Source organism: Somniosus microcephalus, chromosome 15 (assembly GCF_052327205.1).
Source record: "Somniosus microcephalus isolate GS21.2 chromosome 15, FLI_Smic_1.0, whole genome shotgun sequence".
Taxonomy (NCBI): domain Eukaryota; kingdom Metazoa; phylum Chordata; class Chondrichthyes; order Squaliformes; family Somniosidae; genus Somniosus; species Somniosus microcephalus.
Window position 1 is genome coordinate 10009795 of NC_141001.1, and position 20977 is coordinate 10030771.

Below are 20977 nucleotides of genomic sequence, written 5' to 3' on the forward strand. Positions count from 1 at the left end.
ACCTCCTCCTACCTCCGCCTGGACCATGACCCCACTAAGGAGCATCAAGCCATTGTTTCCAAGACCGTCACTGACCTCATCTCCTCTGGAGATGTTCCCTCCATGGCCGCCAACCTCATAGTTCCCCAACCCCACACTGCCTGCTTCTACCTCCTTCCCAAGATCCACAAACAGGACTGCCCTGGTAGACCCATCGTTTCAGCCTGCTCTTGCCCCATGGAAATTATCTCTTCCTATCTCGACTCTATCTTTTCTCCCCTTGTCCAGCCTCTTCCCACCTACATCCGCGACTCTTCCAATGCCCTCCGCCACTAACAGTTTCCAGTTTCCTGGCCCCAACCGCCTCCTTTTCACTATGGACGTACAATCCCTCTACACCTCCATCCCCCACCCGGATGGCCTGAGGGCGCTCCGCTTCTTCTTTAAACAGAGGCCCAACCAGTCCCCATCCACCACCACCCTCCTCCGCCTGGCTGAACTTGTTTTCACATTGAACAACTTCTCCTTTGACTCCACTCACTTCCTCCAAATCAAAGGTGTTGCTATGGGAACCCACATGGGTCCCAGCTATGCCTGCCTTTTTGTGCGATATGTGGAACACTCGGGTCCCCTCCCTCACCTCTTTTTCCGGTACATTGATGACTGTATCAGTGCCGTCTCCTGCTCTCGCCCTGAACTAGAAAATTTAATTCACTGTGCTTCCAATTTCCACCCTTCCCTCACCTTCACATGGTCCATCTCTGACTCTTCCCTTCTCTTCCTCAACTTCTCTGTCTCCATCTCTGGGGATAGGCTATTGACAAACATTCACTACAAGCCCACTGACTCCCACAGCTACCTGGACTACACTTCCTCCCACCCCGCCTCCTGTAAGGATTCTATTCCATTCACCCAGTTTCTCCGTCTCCGCCGCATCTGCTCCGACGATGCCACCTTCCATACCAGTGCTTCCGACATGTCTTCCTTTTACCTCAACCGAGGATTCCCCTCTACTCTGGTCGACACGGCCCTCGACCGTGCCCGTTCTATCTCCCGTACTTCTGCCCTCACCCCTGCCCCTCCCTCCCGGAACAATGATAGAGGTCCCCTTGTCCTCACCTTTCACCCCACCAGCCTCCACATTCAACGGATCATTCTCTGCCATTTCTGCCACCTCCAGCGTGATCCCACCACCAAACACATCTTCCCCTCACCTTCCCTTTCAGCATTCCAAAGGGAGCACTCCCTCCGCGACACTCTGGTCCACTCCTCTATCACCCCCAACACCCCTTCCCCTTCGCCCGGCACCTTCCCGTGCAAGCGCAGGAGATGCAGCACATGCCCTTATACCTCCCCCCTTCCCATTGTCCAGGGCCCCAAACACCCCTTTCAGGTGAAACAGCGATTTACTTGTACTTCTTGCAATTTAGTATACTGTATTCGCTGCTCACGATGTGGTCTCCTCTACATTGGGGAGACCAAACGTAGATTGGGTGACCGCTTTGCGGAACACCTCCGTTCAGTTCGTAAGGGGGACCCCGAGCTTCCGGTCGCCTGTCACTTTAATTCACCGCTCCAATCCCACTCAGACCTCACCATCCTCGGCCTCTCGCATTGTTCCACTGAAGCTCAGCGTAAGCTTGAGGAACAGCACCTCATCCTTCGATTAGGCACTTTACAGCCTTCTGGACTCAACAGAGTTCAACAATTTCAGACCGTAACCTTGGCCACTATCCGATATATATTTTTTATCCACACCTTTTGTTTGTGTCTTTTCTTCTCTCCCACATGGCAGCTGTCTTTCATTCTGCCAGCGCAATTTACACTTCATCTAGCGCCATCCTTTGTTTCTTAACCTCTCCCATTACCATCTCCTCTCGCCTTGAATATCTCTTAATGTCTCTTAACCTCTTCCGCCTTCCAGCCTATCACAGACCTTCCCTTTTGTTCTTTCAACCCCTCCCCCATTTCCCAGCCCCTACACTTGCTTAAAAATCTGTTCCATTTCCTGCTTTTTTTCCATTTCTGATGAAGGGTCATCGACTTGAAACGTTAACTGTTTCTCTCTTCACAGATGCTGCCTGACCTGCTGAGCATCTCCAGCATTTTCTGTTTTTATTTCAGATTTCCAGCATCTGCAGTATTTTCTTTTTGTATTGGCTATTTCCACAGTTTATTCTAAATCACCCTCCAGTCAGTAACAAGAGAAATAAAGATTTACAAACACACAGTACAGAAAAACAACGTTAAGATGTCATCTCTGTGTAGTCTGTCACCATAGTCAGGTAAAATGCAAGTTTTATTTTCAAATTTGTTAAAGTCAAAGTGAATAAACAGACACAGTCTACACTCTCAGTGATCCTAAATGTATAAGTGACAATGAAAACATCAGAAATAATCTGGCCCAGTTAGGAAATTCACGCTCCTTCTTAGGAATGATGGCTTATCGTTGGTTAATTGTTTACTTCTTATGTTGACAGGAAAACTGGTAACTCATCATAAACGGAAACTACAAGTTGTTGCTGACTGTGGTACATTCTCGAGAGTATTGTAGAATTCTGAAAGGAAATCAGGAGAATGTTGACAAAACATGTCTGCATCTTTTACTGTGGACTGTAATCACCTCAGCATAAACTGTAGCCCTCATATTCAGCTGATCCTAGCGGGAGAGCTCACTGGTCAACTGAGCTGCAAAATTGACTGCTTCAGGCAGCAGGAGCAACTGGGTGTGCAGTAAGTGCCCTCACTCCCTTATAGCTGGTGACTAGGAACAGCACCAGCAAACATGAGAGCAAGGACACACTGCTGGAAGGTATCCTGGGTAAGATTGTTAACACAGGCTGGGGACCTGATGCTCCCACAGCAGAGTCACAGGAGTTTGGTTCATTACAGAAGAATAGGCCATTAGATTCAGGATGCCCATTGCTTCTTCATAGATTTAACCCACCCACCAGCCTTCTCACTATGTCCCTCAATCCCATAACTCCATCCACCAGCCTTCTCACTGTGCCCCTCAATCCCATAACCCCACCCACCAACCTTCTCACTGTGTCCCTCAATCCCATAACCCCACCCACCAACCTTCTCACTGTGTCCCTCAATCCCATAACCCCACCCACCAGCCTTCTCACTATGTCCCTCAATCCCATAACGCCATCCACCAGCCTTCTCACTGTGTCCCTCAAACCCATAACCCCATCCACCAACCTTCTCCCCGTGCCCCTCAAGCCCATAACCCCACCCACCAACCTTCTCACTGTGTCCCTCAATCCCATAACCCCATCCACCAGCCTTCTCACTGTGTCCCTCAATCCCATAACCCCACCCACCAGCCTTCTCACTGTGTCCCTCAATCCCGTAACCCCACCCACCAACCTTCTCACCATATCCTCAATCCCATAACCCCATCCACCAACCTTCTCACTGTGTCCCTCAATCCCATAACCCCATCCACCAGCCTTCTCACTGTGTCCCTCAATCCCATAACCCCACCCACCAGCCTTCTCACTGTGTCCCTCAATCCCGTAACCCCATCCACCAACCTTCTCACTGTGTCCCTCAATCCCATAACCCCATCCACCAACCTTCTCACTGTGTCCCTCAATCCCATAACCCCATCCACCAACCTTCTCACCATATCCTCAATCCCATAACCCCATCCACCAACCTTCTCACCATATCCTCAATCCCATAACCCATCCACCAACCTTCTCACTGTGTCCCTCAATCCCATAACCCCACCCACCAACCTTCTCACCATATCCTCAATCCCATAACCCCATCCACCAGCCTTCTCACTGTGTCCCTCAATCCCGTAACCCCACCCACCAGCCTTCTCACTGTGTCCCTCAATCCCATAACCCCATCCACCAGCCTTCTCACTGTGTCCCTCAATCCCAAAACCCCACCCACCAACCTTCTCACTGTGTCCCTCAATGCCATAACCCCACCCACCAGCCTTCTCACTGTGTCCCTCAATCCCATAACCCCATCCACCAGCCTTCTCACTGTGTCCCTCAATCCCAAAACCCCATCCACCAGCCTTCTCACTGTGTCCCTCAATCCCAAAACCCCACCCACCAACCTTCTCACTGTGTCCCTCAATCCCATAACACCACCCACCAACCTTCTCACTGTGTCCCTCAATCCCATAACCCCATCCACCAACCTTCTCACTGTGTCCCTCAATCCCATAACCCCATCCACCAACCTTCTCACTGTGTCCCTCAATCCCAAAACCCCACCCACCAACCTTCTCACTGTGTCCCTCAATCCCATAACACCACCCACCAACCTTCTCACTGTGTCCCTCAATCCCATAACCCCACCCACCAACCTTCTCACTGTGTCCCTCAATCCCAAAACCCCACCCACCAACCTTCTCACTGTGTCCCTCAATCCCATAACACCATCCACCAACCTTCTCACTGTGTCCCTCAATCCCATAACCCCATCCACCAACCTTCTCACTGTGTCCCTCAATCCCATAACACCACCCACCAACCTTCTCACTGTGTCCCTCAATCCCATAACCCCACCCACCAACCTTCTCACCATATCCTCAATCCCATAACCCCATCCACCAACCTTCTCACTGTGTCCCTCAATCCCATAACCCCACCCACCAACCTTCTCACCATATCCTCAATCCCATAACCCCATCCACCAGCCTTCTCACTGTGTCCCTCAATCCCGTAACCCCACCCACCAGCCTTCTCACTGTGTCCCTCAATCCCATAACCCCATCCACCAGCCTTCTCACTGTGTCCCTCAATCCCAAAACCCCACCCACCAACCTTCTCACTGTGTCCCTCAATGCCATAACCCCATCCACCAGCCTTCTCACTGTGTCCCTCAATCCCATAACCCCATCCACCAGCCTTCTCACTGTGTCCCTCAATCCCAAAACCCCATCCACCAGCCTTCTCACTGTGTCCCTCAATCCCAAAACCCCACCCACCAACCTTCTCACTGTGTCCCTCAATCCCATAACACAACCCACCAACCTTCTCACTGTGTCCCTCAATCCCATAACCCCATCCACCAACCTTCTCACTGTGTCCCTCAATCCCATAACCCCATCCACCAACCTTCTCACTGTGTCCCTCAATCCCAAAACCCCACCCACCAACCTTCTCACTGTGTCCCTCAATCCCATAACACCACCCACCAACCTTCTCACTGTGTCCCTCAATCCCATAACCCCACCCACCAACCTTCTCACTGTGTCCCTCAATCCCAAAACCCCACCCACCAACCTTCTCACTGTGTCCCTCAATCCCATAACACCATCCACCAACCTTCTCACTGTGTCCCTCAATCCCATAACCCCATCCACCAACCTTCTCACTGTGTCCCTCAATCCCATAACACCACCCACCAACCTTCTCACTGTGTCCCTCAATCCCATAACCCCACCCACCAACCTTCTCACCATATCCTCAATCCCATAACCCCATCCACCAACCTTCTCACTGTGTCCCTCAATCCCATAACCCCACCCACCAACCTTCTCACCATATCCTCAATCCCATAACCCCATCCACCAGCCTTCTCACTGTGTCCCTCAATCCCGTAACCCCACCCACCAGCCTTCTCACTGTGTCCCTCAATCCCATAACCCCATCCACCAGCCTTCTCACTGTGTCCCTCAATCCCAAAACCCCACCCACCAACCTTCTCACTGTGTCCCTCAATGCCATAACCCCATCCACCAGCCTTCTCACTGTGTCCCTCAATCCCATAACCCCATCCACCAGCCTTCTCACTGTGTCCCTCAATCCCAAAACCCCATCCACCAGCCTTCTCACTGTGTCCCTCAATCCCAAAACCCCACCCACCAACCTTCTCACTGTGTCCCTCAATCCCATAACACCACCCACCAACCTTCTCACTGTGTCCCTCAATCCCATAACCCCATCCACCAACCTTCTCACTGTGTCCCTCAATCCCATAACCCCATCCACCAACCTTCTCACTGTGTCCCTCAATCCCAAAACCCCACCCACCAACCTTCTCACTGTGTCCCTCAATCCCATAACACCACCCACCAACCTTCTCACTGTGTCCCTCAATCCCATAACCCCACCCACCAACCTTCTCACTGTGTCCCTCAATCCCAAAACCCCATCCACCAGCCTTCTCACTGTGTCCCTCAATCCCATAACCCCACCCACCAACCTTCTCACTGTGCCCCTCAATCCCATAACCCCATCCACCAACCTTCTCACTGTGCCCCTCAATCCCATAACCCCATCCACCAGCCTTCTCACTGTGTCCCTCAATCCCATAACCCCACCCACCAACCTTCTCACTGCGTCCCTCAATTCCATAACCCCATCCACCAGCCTTCTCACTGTGTCCCTCAATCCCATAACCCCACCCACCAACCATCTCACCATATCCTCAATCCCATAACACCACCCACCAACCTTCTCACTGTGTCCCTCAATCCCATAACCCCATCCACCAACCTTCTCACTGTGTCCCTCAATCCCATAACACCACCCACCAACCATCTCACCATATCCTCAATCCCATAACACCACCCACCAGCCTTCTCGCTGTGTCCCTCAATCCCATAACCCCACCCACCAACCTTCTCACTGTGTCCCTCAATCCCATAACACCACCCACCAACCTTCTCACTGTGTCCCTCAATCCCATAACTCCACCCACCAACCTTCTCACTGTGTCCCTCAATCCCATAACACCACCCACCAACCTTCTCACTGTGACCCTCAATCCCATAACCCCACCCACCAACCTTCTCACTGTCTCCCTCAATCCCATAACCCCACCCACCAACCTTCTCACTGTGTCCCTCAATCCCATAACCCCACCCACCAACCTTCTCACTGTGTCCCTCAATCCCATAACCCCACCCACCAACCTTCTCACTGTGTCCCTCAATCCCATAACTCCACCCACCAACCTTCTCACTGTCTCCCTCAATCCCATAACCCCACCCACCAACCTTCTCACTGTGTCCCTCAATGCCATAACCCCACCCACCAACCTTCTCACTGTGTCCCTCAATCCCATAACACCACCCACCAACCTTCTCACTGTGTCCCTCAATCCCATAACTCCACCCACCAGCCTTCTCACTGTCTCCCTCAATCCCATAACCCCACCCACCAACCTTCTCACTGTGTCCCTCAATCCCATAACCCCACCCACCAACCTTCTCACTGTGTCCCTCAATCCCATAACCCCACCCACCAGCCTTCTCACTGTGTCCCTCAATCCCATAACTCCACCCACCAGCCTTCTCACTGTCTCCCTCAATCCCATAACCCCACCCACCAACCTTCTCACTGTGTCCCTCAATCCCAGAACCCCACCCACCAACCTTCTCACTGTGTCCCTCAATCCCATAACCCCACCCACCAGCCTTCTCACTGTGTCCCTCAATCCCATAACCCCACCCACCAACCTTCTCACTGTGTCCCTCAATCCCATAACCCCACCCACCAACCTTCTCACTGTGTCCCTCAATCCCAGAACCCCACCCACCAACCTTCTCACTGTGTCCCTCAATCCCATAACCCCACCCACCAGCCTTCTCACTGTGTCCCTCAATCCCATAACCCCACCCACCAGCCTTCTCACTGTGCCCCTCAATCCCATAACCCCATCCACCAGCCTTCTCACTGTGTCCCTCAATCCCATAACTCCACCCACCAACCTTCTCACTGTGTCCCTCAATCCCATAACCCCACCCACCAACCTTCTCACTGTGTCCCTGAATCCCACAATCCCACCCACCAACCTTCTCACTGTGTCCCTCAATCCCACAATCCCACCCACCAACCTTCTCACTGTGTCCCTCAATCCCACAATCCCACCCACTAGCCTTCTCACGGTGTCTCTCAATCCCTTAACCCCACCCACCAACCTTCTCACTGTGTCCCTCAATCCCATAACCCCACCCACCAACCTTCTCACTGTGTCCCTCAATCCCAGAACCCCACCCACCAACCTTCTCACTGTGTCCCTCAATCCCATAACCCCACCCACCAGCCTTCTCACTGTGTCCCTCAATCCCATAACCCCATCCACCAACCTTCTCACTGTGTCCCTCAATCCCATAACCCCACCCACCAACCTTCTCACTGTGTCCCTCAATCCCATAACTCCACCCACCAACCTTCTCACTGTGTCCCTCAATCCCATAACCCCACCCACCAACCTTCTCACTGTGCCCCTCAATCCCATAACCCCACCCACCAACCTTCTCACTGTGTCCCTCAATCCCATAACACCACCCACCAACCTTCTCACTGTGCCCCTCAATCCCATAACCCCATCCACCAGCCTTCTCACTGTGTCCCTCAATCCCATAACCCCACCCACCAGCCTTCTCACTGTGTCCCTCAATCCCATAACCCCACCCACCAACCTTCTCACTGTGTCCCTCAATCCCATAACCCCACCCACCAGCCTTCTCACTGTGTCCCTCAATCCCATAACCCCACCCACCAGCCTTCTCACTGTGTCCCTCAATCCCATAACTCCACCCACCAACCTTCTCACTGTGTCCCTCAATCCCATAACACCACCCACCAACCTTCTCACTGTGTCCCTCAATCCCATAACCCCACCCACCAGCCTTCTCACTGTGTCCCTCAATCCCATAACCCCACCCACCAGCCTTCTCACTGTGCCCCTCAATCCCATAACCCCATCCACCAGCCTTCTCACTGTGTCCCTCAATCCCATAACTCCACCCACCAACCTTCTCACTGTGTCCCTCAATCCCATAACCCCACCCACCAACCTTCTCACTGTGTCCCTGAATCCCACAATCCCACCCACCAACCTTCTCACTGTGTCCCTCAATCCCACAATCCCACCCACCAACCTTCTCACTGTGTCCCTCAATCCCACAATCCCACCCACTAGCCTTCTCACGGTGTCTCTCAATCCCTTAACCCCACCTATGAGCCTTCTCACCATATCCTCAATCCCTTAATTCCACCCACCAGCCTTCTCACTGTGTCCCTCAATCCCATAACCCCATCCACCAACCTTCTCACTGTGTCCCTCAATCCCAAAACCCCACCCACCAACCTTCTCACTGTGTCCCTCAATCCCATAACACCACCCACCAACCTTCTCACTGTGTCCCTCAATCCCATAACCCCACCCACCAACCTTCTCACTGTGTCCCTCAATCCCAAAACCCCACCCACCAACCTTCTCACTGTGTCCCTCAATCCCATAACACCATCCACCAACCTTCTCACTGTGTCCCTCAATCCCATAACCCCATCCACCAACCTTCTCACTGTGTCCCTCAATCCCATAACACCACCCACCAACCTTCTCACTGTGTCCCTCAATCCCATAACCCCACCCACCAACCTTCTCACCATATCCTCAATCCCATAACCCCATCCACCAACCTTCTCACTGTGTCCCTCAATCCCATAACCCCACCCACCAACCTTCTCACCATATCCTCAATCCCATAACCCCATCCACCAGCCTTCTCACTGTGTCCCTCAATCCCGTAACCCCACCCACCAGCCTTCTCACTGTGTCCCTCAATCCCATAACCCCATCCACCAGCCTTCTCACTGTGTCCCTCAATCCCAAAACCCCACCCACCAACCTTCTCACTGTGTCCCTCAATGCCATAACCCCATCCACCAGCCTTCTCACTGTGTCCCTCAATCCCATAACCCCATCCACCAGCCTTCTCACTGTGTCCCTCAATCCCAAAACCCCATCCACCAGCCTTCTCACTGTGTCCCTCAATCCCAAAACCCCACCCACCAACCTTCTCACTGTGTCCCTCAATCCCATAACACCACCCACCAACCTTCTCACTGTGTCCCTCAATCCCATAACCCCATCCACCAACCTTCTCACTGTGTCCCTCAATCCCATAACCCCATCCACCAACCTTCTCACTGTGTCCCTCAATCCCAAAACCCCACCCACCAACCTTCTCACTGTGTCCCTCAATCCCATAACACCACCCACCAACCTTCTCACTGTGTCCCTCAATCCCATAACCCCACCCACCAACCTTCTCACTGTGTCCCTCAATCCCAAAACCCCACCCACCAACCTTCTCACTGTGTCCCTCAATCCCATAACACCATCCACCAACCTTCTCACTGTGTCCCTCAATCCCATAACCCCATCCACCAACCTTCTCACTGTGTCCCTCAATCCCATAACACCACCCACCAACCTTCTCACTGTGTCCCTCAATCCCATAACCCCACCCACCAACCTTCTCACCATATCCTCAATCCCATAACCCCATCCACCAACCTTCTCACTGTGTCCCTCAATCCCATAACCCCACCCACCAACCTTCTCACCATATCCTCAATCCCATAACCCCATCCACCAGCCTTCTCACTGTGTCCCTCAATCCCGTAACCCCACCCACCAGCCTTCTCACTGTGTCCCTCAATCCCATAACCCCATCCACCAGCCTTCTCACTGTGTCCCTCAATCCCAAAACCCCACCCACCAACCTTCTCACTGTGTCCCTCAATGCCATAACCCCATCCACCAGCCTTCTCACTGTGTCCCTCAATCCCATAACCCCATCCACCAGCCTTCTCACTGTGTCCCTCAATCCCAAAACCCCATCCACCAGCCTTCTCACTGTGTCCCTCAATCCCAAAACCCCACCCACCAACCTTCTCACTGTGTCCCTCAATCCCATAACACCACCCACCAACCTTCTCACTGTGTCCCTCAATCCCATAACCCCATCCACCAACCTTCTCACTGTGTCCCTCAATCCCATAACCCCATCCACCAACCTTCTCACTGTGTCCCTCAATCCCAAAACCCCACCCACCAACCTTCTCACTGTGTCCCTCAATCCCATAACACCACCCACCAACCTTCTCACTGTGTCCCTCAATCCCATAACCCCACCCACCAACCTTCTCACTGTGTCCCTCAATCCCAAAACCCCATCCACCAGCCTTCTCACTGTGTCCCTCAATCCCATAACCCCACCCACCAACCTTCTCACTGTGCCCCTCAATCCCATAACCCCATCCACCAACCTTCTCACTGTGCCCCTCAATCCCATAACCCCATCCACCAGCCTTCTCACTGTGTCCCTCAATCCCATAACCCCACCCACCAACCTTCTCACTGTGTCCCTCAATTCCATAACCCCATCCACCAGCCTTCTCACTGTGTCCCTCAATCCCATAACCCCACCCACCAACCATCTCACCATATCCTCAATCCCATAACACCACCCACCAACCTTCTCACTGTGTCCCTCAATCCCATAACCCCATCCACCAACCTTCTCACTGTGTCCCTCAATCCCATAACACCACCCACCAACCATCTCACCATATCCTCAATCCCATAACACCACCCACCAGCCTTCTCGCTGTGTCCCTCAATCCCATAACCCCACCCACCAACCTTCTCACTGTGTCCCTCAATCCCATAACACCACCCACCAACCTTCTCACTGTGTCCCTCAATCCCATAACTCCACCCACCAACCTTCTCACTGTGTCCCTCAATCCCATAACACCACCCACCAACCTTCTCACTGTGTCCCTCAATCCCATAACCCCACCCACCAACCTTCTCACTGTCTCCCTCAATCCCATAACCCCACCCACCAACCTTCTCACTGTGTCCCTCAATCCCATAACCCCACCCACCAACCTTCTCACTGTGTCCCTCAATCCCATAACCCCACCCACCAACCTTCTCACTGTGTCCCTCAATCCCATAACGCCACCCACCAACCTTCTCACTGTCTCCCTCAATCCCATAACCCCACCCACCAACCTTCTCACTGTGTCCCTCAATCCCATAACCCCACCCACCAACCTTCTCACTGTGTCCCTCAATCCCATAACACCACCCACCAACCTTCTCACTGTGTCCCTCAATCCCATAACTCCACCCACCAGCCTTCTCACTGTCTCCCTCAATCCCATAACCCCACCCACCAACCTTCTCACTGTGTCCCTCAATCCCATAACCCCACCCACCAACCTTCTCACTGTGTCCCTCAATCCCATAACCCCACCCACCAGCCTTCTCACTGTGTCCCTCAATCCCATAACTCCACCCACCAGCCTTCTCACTGTCTCCCTCAATCCCATAACCCCACCCACCAACCTTCTCACTGTGTCCCTCAATCCCAGAACCCCACCCACCAACCTTCTCACTGTGTCCCTCAATCCCATAACCCCACCCACCAGCCTTCTCACTGTGTCCCTCAATCCCATAACCCCACCCACCAACCTTCTCACTGTGTCCCTCAATCCCATAACCCCACCCACCAACCTTCTCACTGTGTCCCTCAATCCCAGAACCCCACCCACCAACCTTCTCACTGTGTCCCTCAATCCCAGAACCCCACCCACCAACCTTCTCACTGTGTCCCTCAATCCCATAACCCCACCCACCAGCCTTCTCACTGTGCCCCTCAATCCCATAACCCCATCCACCAGCCTTCTCACTGTGTCCCTCAATCCCATAACTCCACCCACCAACCTTCTCACTGTGTCCCTCAATCCCAGAACCCCACCCACCAACCTTCTCACTGTGTCCCTCAATCCCAGAACCCCACCCACCAACCTTCTCACTGTGTCCCTCAATCCCAGAACCCCACCCACCAACCTTCTCACTGTGTCCCTCAATCCCATAACCCCACCCACCAGCCTTCTCACTGTGCCCCTCAATCCCATAACCCCATCCACCAGCCTTCTCACTGTGTCCCTCAATCCCATAACCCCACCCACCAACCTTCTCACTGTGTCCCTCAATCCCATAACCCCACCCACCAGCCTTCTCACTGTGCCCCTCAATCCCATAACCCCATCCACCAGCCTTCTCACTGTGCCCCTCAATCCCATAACTCCACCCACCAACCTTCTCACTGTGTCCCTCAATCCCATAACCCCACCCACCAACCTTCTCACTGTGTCCCTCAATCCCATAACCCCATCCACCAGCCTTCTCACTGTGTCCCTCAATCCCAAAACCCCACCCACCAACCTTCTCACTGTGTCCCTCAATCCCATAACCCCATCCACCAACCTTCTCACTGTCTCCCTCAATCCCATAACCCCACCCACCAACCTTCTCACTGTGTCCCTCAATCCCATAACCCCACCCACCAACCTTCTCACTGTGTCCCTCAATCCCATAACCCCACCCACCAACCATCTCACCATATCCTCAATCCCATAACCCCACCCACCAACCTTCTCACTGTGTCCCTGAATCCCACAATCCCACCCACCAACCTTCTCACTGTGTCCCTCAATCCCACAATCCCACCCACTAGCCTTCTCACGGTGTCTCTCAATCCCTTAACCCCATCCACCAACCTTCTCACTGTGTCCCTCAATCCCACAATCCCACCCACCAACCTTCTCACTGTGTCCCTCAATCCCATAACCCCACCTATGAGCCTTCTCACCATATCCTCAATCCCTTAATTCCACCCACCATCCTTCTCACTGTGTCCCTCAATCCCATAATTGCATAGGTGACATGGCTGGGCTGCCCGGTTCTGCAAGGGATCGGGAGGGCAGCCCGTCCTTCAAATGTTGATGAAGCCAAGGAGTTAAAATGGCCTGGGCCTCACACTAACAATGCTATGGGGGCTTGTGCCCCTCCTCCCCCCAACCATGCCACCTCCACACCCCCTCACCACCTTCCCAGCCCCGCGCTTACAATTCCTGCCCGAGTTAAAATACCGGCTTTAAATTGTGAATTATTCTGCTGCTTAAATAAGAATAAATGAATAACAAAAAGGAGATCTGAGACACAGACAATGAACAACAACTAGAGTTTTCTGTTTAGGTACAGAAATCTGATTGAAGGAATTCCAAAGAATTGGAAGCAGCAGGAATTCAAACAGTTAGACACTCACCAGTTTGGGTCCTGTTCGATTATGAGTAATCTGCATCTGCAAGAAAGGTTAGAAGAGTGAGTATAATATTCTTAATTATAAAACGCATTTAGGTAGAATCTAATGTCATTTTTAAATTTAATAATATTTACCATTTGGTAAAATAAGAAAGACTTAGATTTATATTGCTTTACCATTTCTCTCAGAAACACATTAAAATACTTCACATGTGACTGTTCTGCAGACAAATGTAGCGGACATTTTATCAAAAGCAATGAAATTAATGAACAGCGAGGCCGGGAATTTCCTCGGAGTTGCTCCGGCTTCTCTGCCGTAATTTCACCAGAAGTGCAGTGGGAACTCTGTTTGCCGGTGTAAATAGGGTTCCCACCTCACTTCTGCTCAAGTTATGGCAGCGGAGAAGGAGCAGCTCCGAGGAAATCATCAGCCTAGCCTTTGCTTTTGTGGCTTGGATGAGGGAGGAATGTTCGTCAGAATACCGGGAGAACTTCCCACTCTTCTTTGAATAGTACCATGGAATCTTGAGCTTTCACTGAAACAAGGGCTGGTTTAACATTGTATCTGAAAGATGGTATTTTCATCAATACAGCACCTCCTTCAGACAATGTGCTCAGTCCTTAGAGGTCTTATTGAAGTTGAAGACAAAGGTAATATTAGTTAAAGTGCTTTATTCTTTGTTCTTTTTTAAGGGCCTAATTGCTTCTCACTCTTTCATTCCTTCTGGTCTTCCAGTGTACACATCTCCTGTAGTTGTGTGTGCGCGCGGGCATGCTAGGGAGGCACTTCTTAGGTGCATTTTCTGGCGTCTTGGAACGTGCTGTAATTCCACCTGACCCTGAAAGGGTTACAGGTATTTCAAATAGGAAGATCAAAGGGATTGGACAGGTTTCAATACAATTTTACAGGGGAAGGGTAAAATAAATGGGTTAACACTCTATGTTGAAATAGCAGGCGCAGGAATATCAAACGAACATGTTAAATGTTCATCCGCTATAAAAGAAAAACTTGCATTTATATAGCTCCTTTCACGACCTCAGGATGCCCTAAAGTGCTTTACAGTCAATGAAGTACGTTTGGAGTGTAGTTACTGTTGTAATGTAGGAAACACGGCAGCCAATTTGCGCACAGCAAGCTCCCACAAACAGCAATGTGATAATGACCAGATAATCTGTTTTCTGATGGTGATTGAGGGATCAATATTAGCCAGTGAGAACTCCCTTGATCTTCTTCAAAATAATGCCATGGGATCTTTTATGTCGACCTGAGAGACAGAACCTCCGACAGTGCAACACTCCCTCAGGGCTGGACTGGAGCGTTAGCCTAGATTTTTCAGCTCAAGTCTCTGGAGTGGGACTTAAACCCACAACCTTTCGGACTCAGAGGCGAGGGTGCTACCAACTGAGCCATGGCTGATGCTTATCGTCACCAACAGTAAGTTCTGGCCTTTTTGCTCTTTTGAACCCGTCATAAAAGGGTTTTTTTGTCGTCAAAATAAAATCATTACACACTACAATCACGAAAACAAATTTTAACGTACATGGCATGGGGGGATGAACTCTGTGCTGCTGCTGCTCTGGGGGTTGTTATCTATTAGAGTAAGCTATTACTGATTACACCTCTCGTCATATTTCCCCGCTCTAATATGGATGGTGCAGGTATCACTGTTTACTCCGCAGTTACAAGGGGCCTTCACTGTGCATGCTAAATAAGAACATAAGAACATAGGATGTAGGAGCAGGAGTCGGTCATTTGGCCCCTCAAGCCTGCTCCGCCATTCAATAAGTTCATGGCTGATCTGATCTTGGCCTCAACTCCACTTCCCTGCCCGCTCCCCATAACCCTCGACTCCCTTACCTTTCAAAAATCTGTCTGTCTCCACCTTAAATATGTTCAATGACCCAGCCTCCGCAGCTCTATGGGGAAGAGAATTCCAAAGATTCACGACCCTCAGAGAAGAAATTCCTCCTCATTTCCAATTTAAATGGGTGCCCTCTTATTCTGAAATTATGCCCCCTAGTTCACGAGGGGAAACATCCTCTCAGCATTTACCCTGTCAAGCCCCTTCAGAATCTTATATGTTTCAGTAAGATCCCCTCTAAACTCCAATGGGTATCGGCCCAACCTTCTCAACCTTTCTTCATAAGACAACCCCTTCATCTCCGGAATCAACCTCGTGAACCTTCTCTGACCTGCCTCCAATGCAAGTATATCCTTCCTTAAATAAGGAGACCAAAACTGTACACAGTACTCCAGAAGTGGTCTCACCAACGCTGGACAGTTGTAACAGGACTTCCCTACATTTATACTCCATTCCCTTTGCAATAAAGGCCAACACTCCATTTGCCTTCCTAATTACTTGTTGTACCTGCATGCTAACATTTTGTGATTCATGTACAAGGACCCCCAGATCCCTCTGTACCTCAGCATTTTGTAACCTCTCCCATTTAAATAATAATTTGCTTTTTTATTTTTCCTACCAAAGTGGATAACTTCGCATTTTCCCACGTTAAACTCCATCTGCCAGATTTTTGCCCATTCACTTAGCCTATCTATATCCCTTTGGAGATTCTTTGCGTCCTCCACACAATTTGCTTTCCCACCTATCTTTCTATCAGCAGCAAATTTGGCTACATTACACTCAGTCCCTTCATCCAAGTCATTAATATAGATTGTAAATAGTTGAGGCCCCAGCACTGATCTCTGCGGCACCCCACTAGTTATGGTTTGCCAACCTGAAAATGACCCATTTATCCCAACTCTGTTTTCTGTTAGTTAGTCAATCCTCAATCCATACTAATATATTAACCCCAACCCCGTGAGCTCTTATCTTGTGTAGTAACCTTTTATGTGGCACCTTATCGAATGCCCTTTGGAAATCCAAATACACGACATCTACTGGTTCCCCTTTATCCACCCTGCTCGTTACATCCTCAAAGGACTCCTGCAAATTTGTCAAACATGATTTCACTTTCATAAAACCATGCTGACTCTGCTTGACTATATTATGATTTTCTAAATGTCTTGCTATCACTTCCTTAATGATGGACTCCAGCATTTTCCCAATGACAGATGTTAGGCTAACTGGTCGATAGTTGCCTGCTTTCTGTCTCCCTCCTTTCTTAAATAGGGGCGTTACATTTGCGGTTTTCCAGTCCACTGGGACCTCTCCAGAACCCAGGGAATTTTGGTAGATTACAACCAGTGCATCCACTATCTCTGCAGCCACCTCTTTTAAGACTCTAGGATGCAGGCCATCGGGTCCAGGGGACTTATCCACCTTTAGTCCCATTAATTTGTCTAGTACTTTCTCTCTAGTGATAGTGATTGTTTTAAGTTCCCCCCCCCCCACCGCCACCCCAATAGCCCCTTGATTATCCATTATTGGGATACTTTTAGTGTCTTCCACCGTGAAGACCGATACAAAATATTTGTTCAAAGTCTCCGCCATTTTGCTGTTTCCCATTAATTCCCCAGACTCATCCTCTCGGGGACCAACGTTTACTTTACCTACTCTCTTCCTTTTTATATACCCGTAGAAGCTCTTACTGTCTGTTTTTATATTCCTTGCTAGCTTACTCTCATAAGCTATCTTCTCTCTTTATCATTTTCTTAGTCGTCCTTTGCTGGTTCTTAAAAATTTCCCAATCCTCTGGCCTTTCACTATTCTTCGCAACATTGTATGCTTTTGTTTTCAATTTGATACCATCCTTTACTTCCTTAATTAGCCACGGATGGTTCATCCTTCTCTTAGAGTCTTTCTTTCTTACTGGAATATATCTTTGCTGAGAGTTATGAAATATCTCCTTAAATGTTTGCCACTGCTTTTCTACAGTCTTACCCTGTAATATATTTTCCCAGTCCACTTTAACCAAGTCTGCCTTCATACCTTTGTAATTACTCTTGTTTAAGTTCAGGACACTAGTTTGAGACCTAGCTTTCTCACCCTCAAAATGAATTTGAAATTCTACCATACTATGATCACTCTTCCCAATAGGGACCTTCACTTCGAGATCATTAATTAATCCAGCCTCATTACACATTACCAGATCTAAAATAGTCTTCTCCCTGGTTGCTTCCACAACATATTGTTCCAAGAAACCATCCCATATACACGCTAAGAACTCTTCCTCAAGTCTACCTTTGCCAATTTGCTTTGTCCAAATCAATATGAAGATTAAAATCTCCCATGATTATAGCCGTAACTTTCTTACAAGCCTCTATTATTTCTTGATTTATACTCTGTCCTACAGTGTGGCTACTGTTTGGGGGCCTGTAGAGCACTCCCACCAGTGACTTCTTACCCTTATTATTGCTTATCTCCACCCAAACTGATTCTACGTCTTGATCTTCTAGGCCAATATCATTTCTCATTACTGCACTGATCTCATCCCTTATTAACAGAGCTACACCACCTCCTTTTCCTTTCTGCCTATCCTTACAAAATGGCAAATAGCCCTGAATATTCAGTTCCCAGCCTTGGTCACCTTGCAACCACGTCTCTGTAATGGTTATCAGATCACACCCATTTATTTCTATTTGTGCTGTCAACTCATCTATCTTGTTACGAATGCTGTGTGCGTTCAGATATAGAATTATAAATTTTGTCTTTTTACCATTTTTCCCTACTCTGACCCCTCTTTCTGATGCACTCATGTGTATACGCTCTGACCCTTCCTGTCACACTCTGGTTATCATTACCCCCATCGTTACCCTGCACTTTTGCCTTCTCATTTTCCTTTGACTTTTTAAATTTCTGCTCAGCTGCAGAATATGAACACTGAAATGCACACAAAACATGTCAGCAGTCCATATTATACATCACAGAAGCACATTGTAGGAAAATCCTAAATATGGGAATCTCAATGTAAATTTTTGAAATGAGGTGAAACTCAATACCTCCTGAACTCCAACTCCACTCCCTATTTCATTTCTAAACCATGGCAATTCTGTAAGTGCAATGACATGAATGTTCAAAATCTCAAAAAAGCAGCTGGACTAAGCTGTGACAAAAATGAAGTTATTTTGTCTATTATAGATTATTTTGCAGTTTCTTTCTGGCTGGTTACAGGCTGAAAGTAGCGTACTGAGAGTTGATTCTAAAAATTGCAGAGATTATGCATCATGGTCTAGTTTGCCAAAGACACTAAATACATCTGTAGTTGGATTGTGTCAAGCAAAAGGAGGTTTAATCTGCTAATGCTCATTGAATGTAAAGTCACTGCTGTTATTCTATCCAGTAGTGACACTGATAGCTGGTTGGACAAAGACTTAACTCCCAGCAACCATAGTTCATTCAAAGCAGTTGGAACAACGATTCCAAGTTACTGATAACCAGTGAATGGCTGACTAACTAATTCCATTATGATAGACACAGACTGTAATGTTCTTTGTTTCAGTCTGTCTTTTGAGGCTGACTTTGAGTCACAGTTAAAACAGCCTCGGATACCAATCAGAGAACATCAGCACATCTTAAAGCTCTCTGGCCTGAAACATTAACTCTGTTTCTCTCTCCACGGATGCTGCCTGGCCTGCTGAGTTTTTCCAGCGTTTTCTGTTGTTATTTTAAAACTTTCTGGCCTAGAAATTCAGTGGCCTGCGCCACCAGTTTGCGCCCAAAGAGGGCTTTTGCGCCACTGTGCAAACCTACCGCGATATTTAGCGGGGCGCTAATGGCGGCGTTAACCAGTAGCGCCGTCCCCGGCCTCCTACACCCCCCCCACGGCATTGCCGGCTATTTCCAGAGAGCCCGGCACTTCTCCTTGGTGCCGGGCTCATTTGCCGGCACTCGCGAGCGGGGATCGCGCTGTTGCAGGCACCTCCCCCTTAAGAGTGAGAGGAAGGCCTGCAGTACCGCAGGCTGCCGTGCCGCAGCGGGTGGCGCTGCGGCACTTTACACGCCGATATTCAGTTTCAGCGCCCCAAGCGGGGCGCCGAAACCCTTGTTTAGCGGCCGGCTTCCACTTGGGGCGCTGAAACTGAATTTCCCGCTGGCGCAAGTGGCTCCGCACGCAGCGGTAATTCCGGCGCCCAGGCGAGCTGGGCGCCCCTAACTGAATTTTTAGGCCTATGCCTCTATTTGCTGCCCAACCATCAGTGGGAAAAAAGTAAATTCTGGTTGACTGGTTCAGTCTCCAGTCCTAATTTTCATAATGACAGTTGCCAATCCAGTGAAAAAAACTGTTTTTCTTCTTGCGAAAGGTTGGGAAATGACCCATGGATTGAAGCACTGACAACTCCGAAAGCTGCCAATCAGTGTGCATGGGTCCAGATAGTGAGCGTGGACAGGTTATTTAACTTCAGCCTGGCTTGATCGACCTCACCCAGCATGTACAGTTTTCCAACAGGAGTGGGAACAGGAGCCAAAGCCCAGGCCAATTTTCCCTTCACTAACCCAGGACCATGAATGTCAGTTGTAGCACTCTTAAATCACCCGAACTGGACTTAGCTAATTCAGTAAGAATCAAACCTGAGACTTTCCTGATCTGTATGGCTCAGCTACTCACAGTTTTAATCTGCTTACTAAAGGAACAGGCATACAAGGTTAATTGAGTGTAGAATTTAGTTACTTACCGCAGGACACACACAACTTCAAGTGGTCATCATAGTACTCATTCACGGCACACCGGTAGCAACCTGTCAATGCAAACATTCAATGCAGTTCGAGGCATAGATTAATATCAAATGTTTTACTATTTAATAGTAGATTGTAAAAGAACTGATGAAAAGTCATCGACCTGAAACGTTAACTTTGTTTCTCTATCACAGATGCTGCCTGACCTGCTGAATATTTCCAGCATTTTCTGTATCATTAATTAATGGCCCAGAAATTCGGGTCTCTCACCTGTAGGCCCAACGAAAGTGCCGGTTTCGTGCATGCACTGCGCACGCGCGGGAAACCGGAACTTCCGTTCCCAAAAAGGAAGGGGTTCAGAGGTGGAACGCGTGCACCGGAGAGGCAGCGTGTACGCCTGGAACTTCCGTTTTTTGCCCAGGTTTTTCCGGGAGGTCTGCTTTTAACAAGGTAAGTGTGAATTAATTAAAATTGAAACATTTTTTCCACAGGTTTATTATTTTTAAATACTTTAAAGAAAGGTAAGT

The 20977-nt window shown here is 49.5% G+C and overlaps 1 protein-coding gene across 1 annotated transcript in view; it reads right to left on the bottom strand.

The window, feature by feature from the left end:
* Window positions 1-2260: 2260 nt before the first annotated feature.
* Window positions 2261-20977, bottom strand: part of LOC147106538 (mucin-6-like) — a 281653-nt gene continuing 262936 nt past the window's right edge. The window contains exons 4-6 of the mRNA XM_086007494.1: window positions 20450-20512; window positions 13880-13915; window positions 2261-2537 (exon numbers count right to left, since the gene is read on the bottom strand). Of these exons, the coding sequence (XP_085863620.1) occupies window positions 13899-13915; window positions 20450-20512 (80 nt within the window). The 3' untranslated portion in view covers window positions 2261-2537; window positions 13880-13898. The remainder of the gene's footprint in view (window positions 2538-13879; window positions 13916-20449; window positions 20513-20977) is intronic.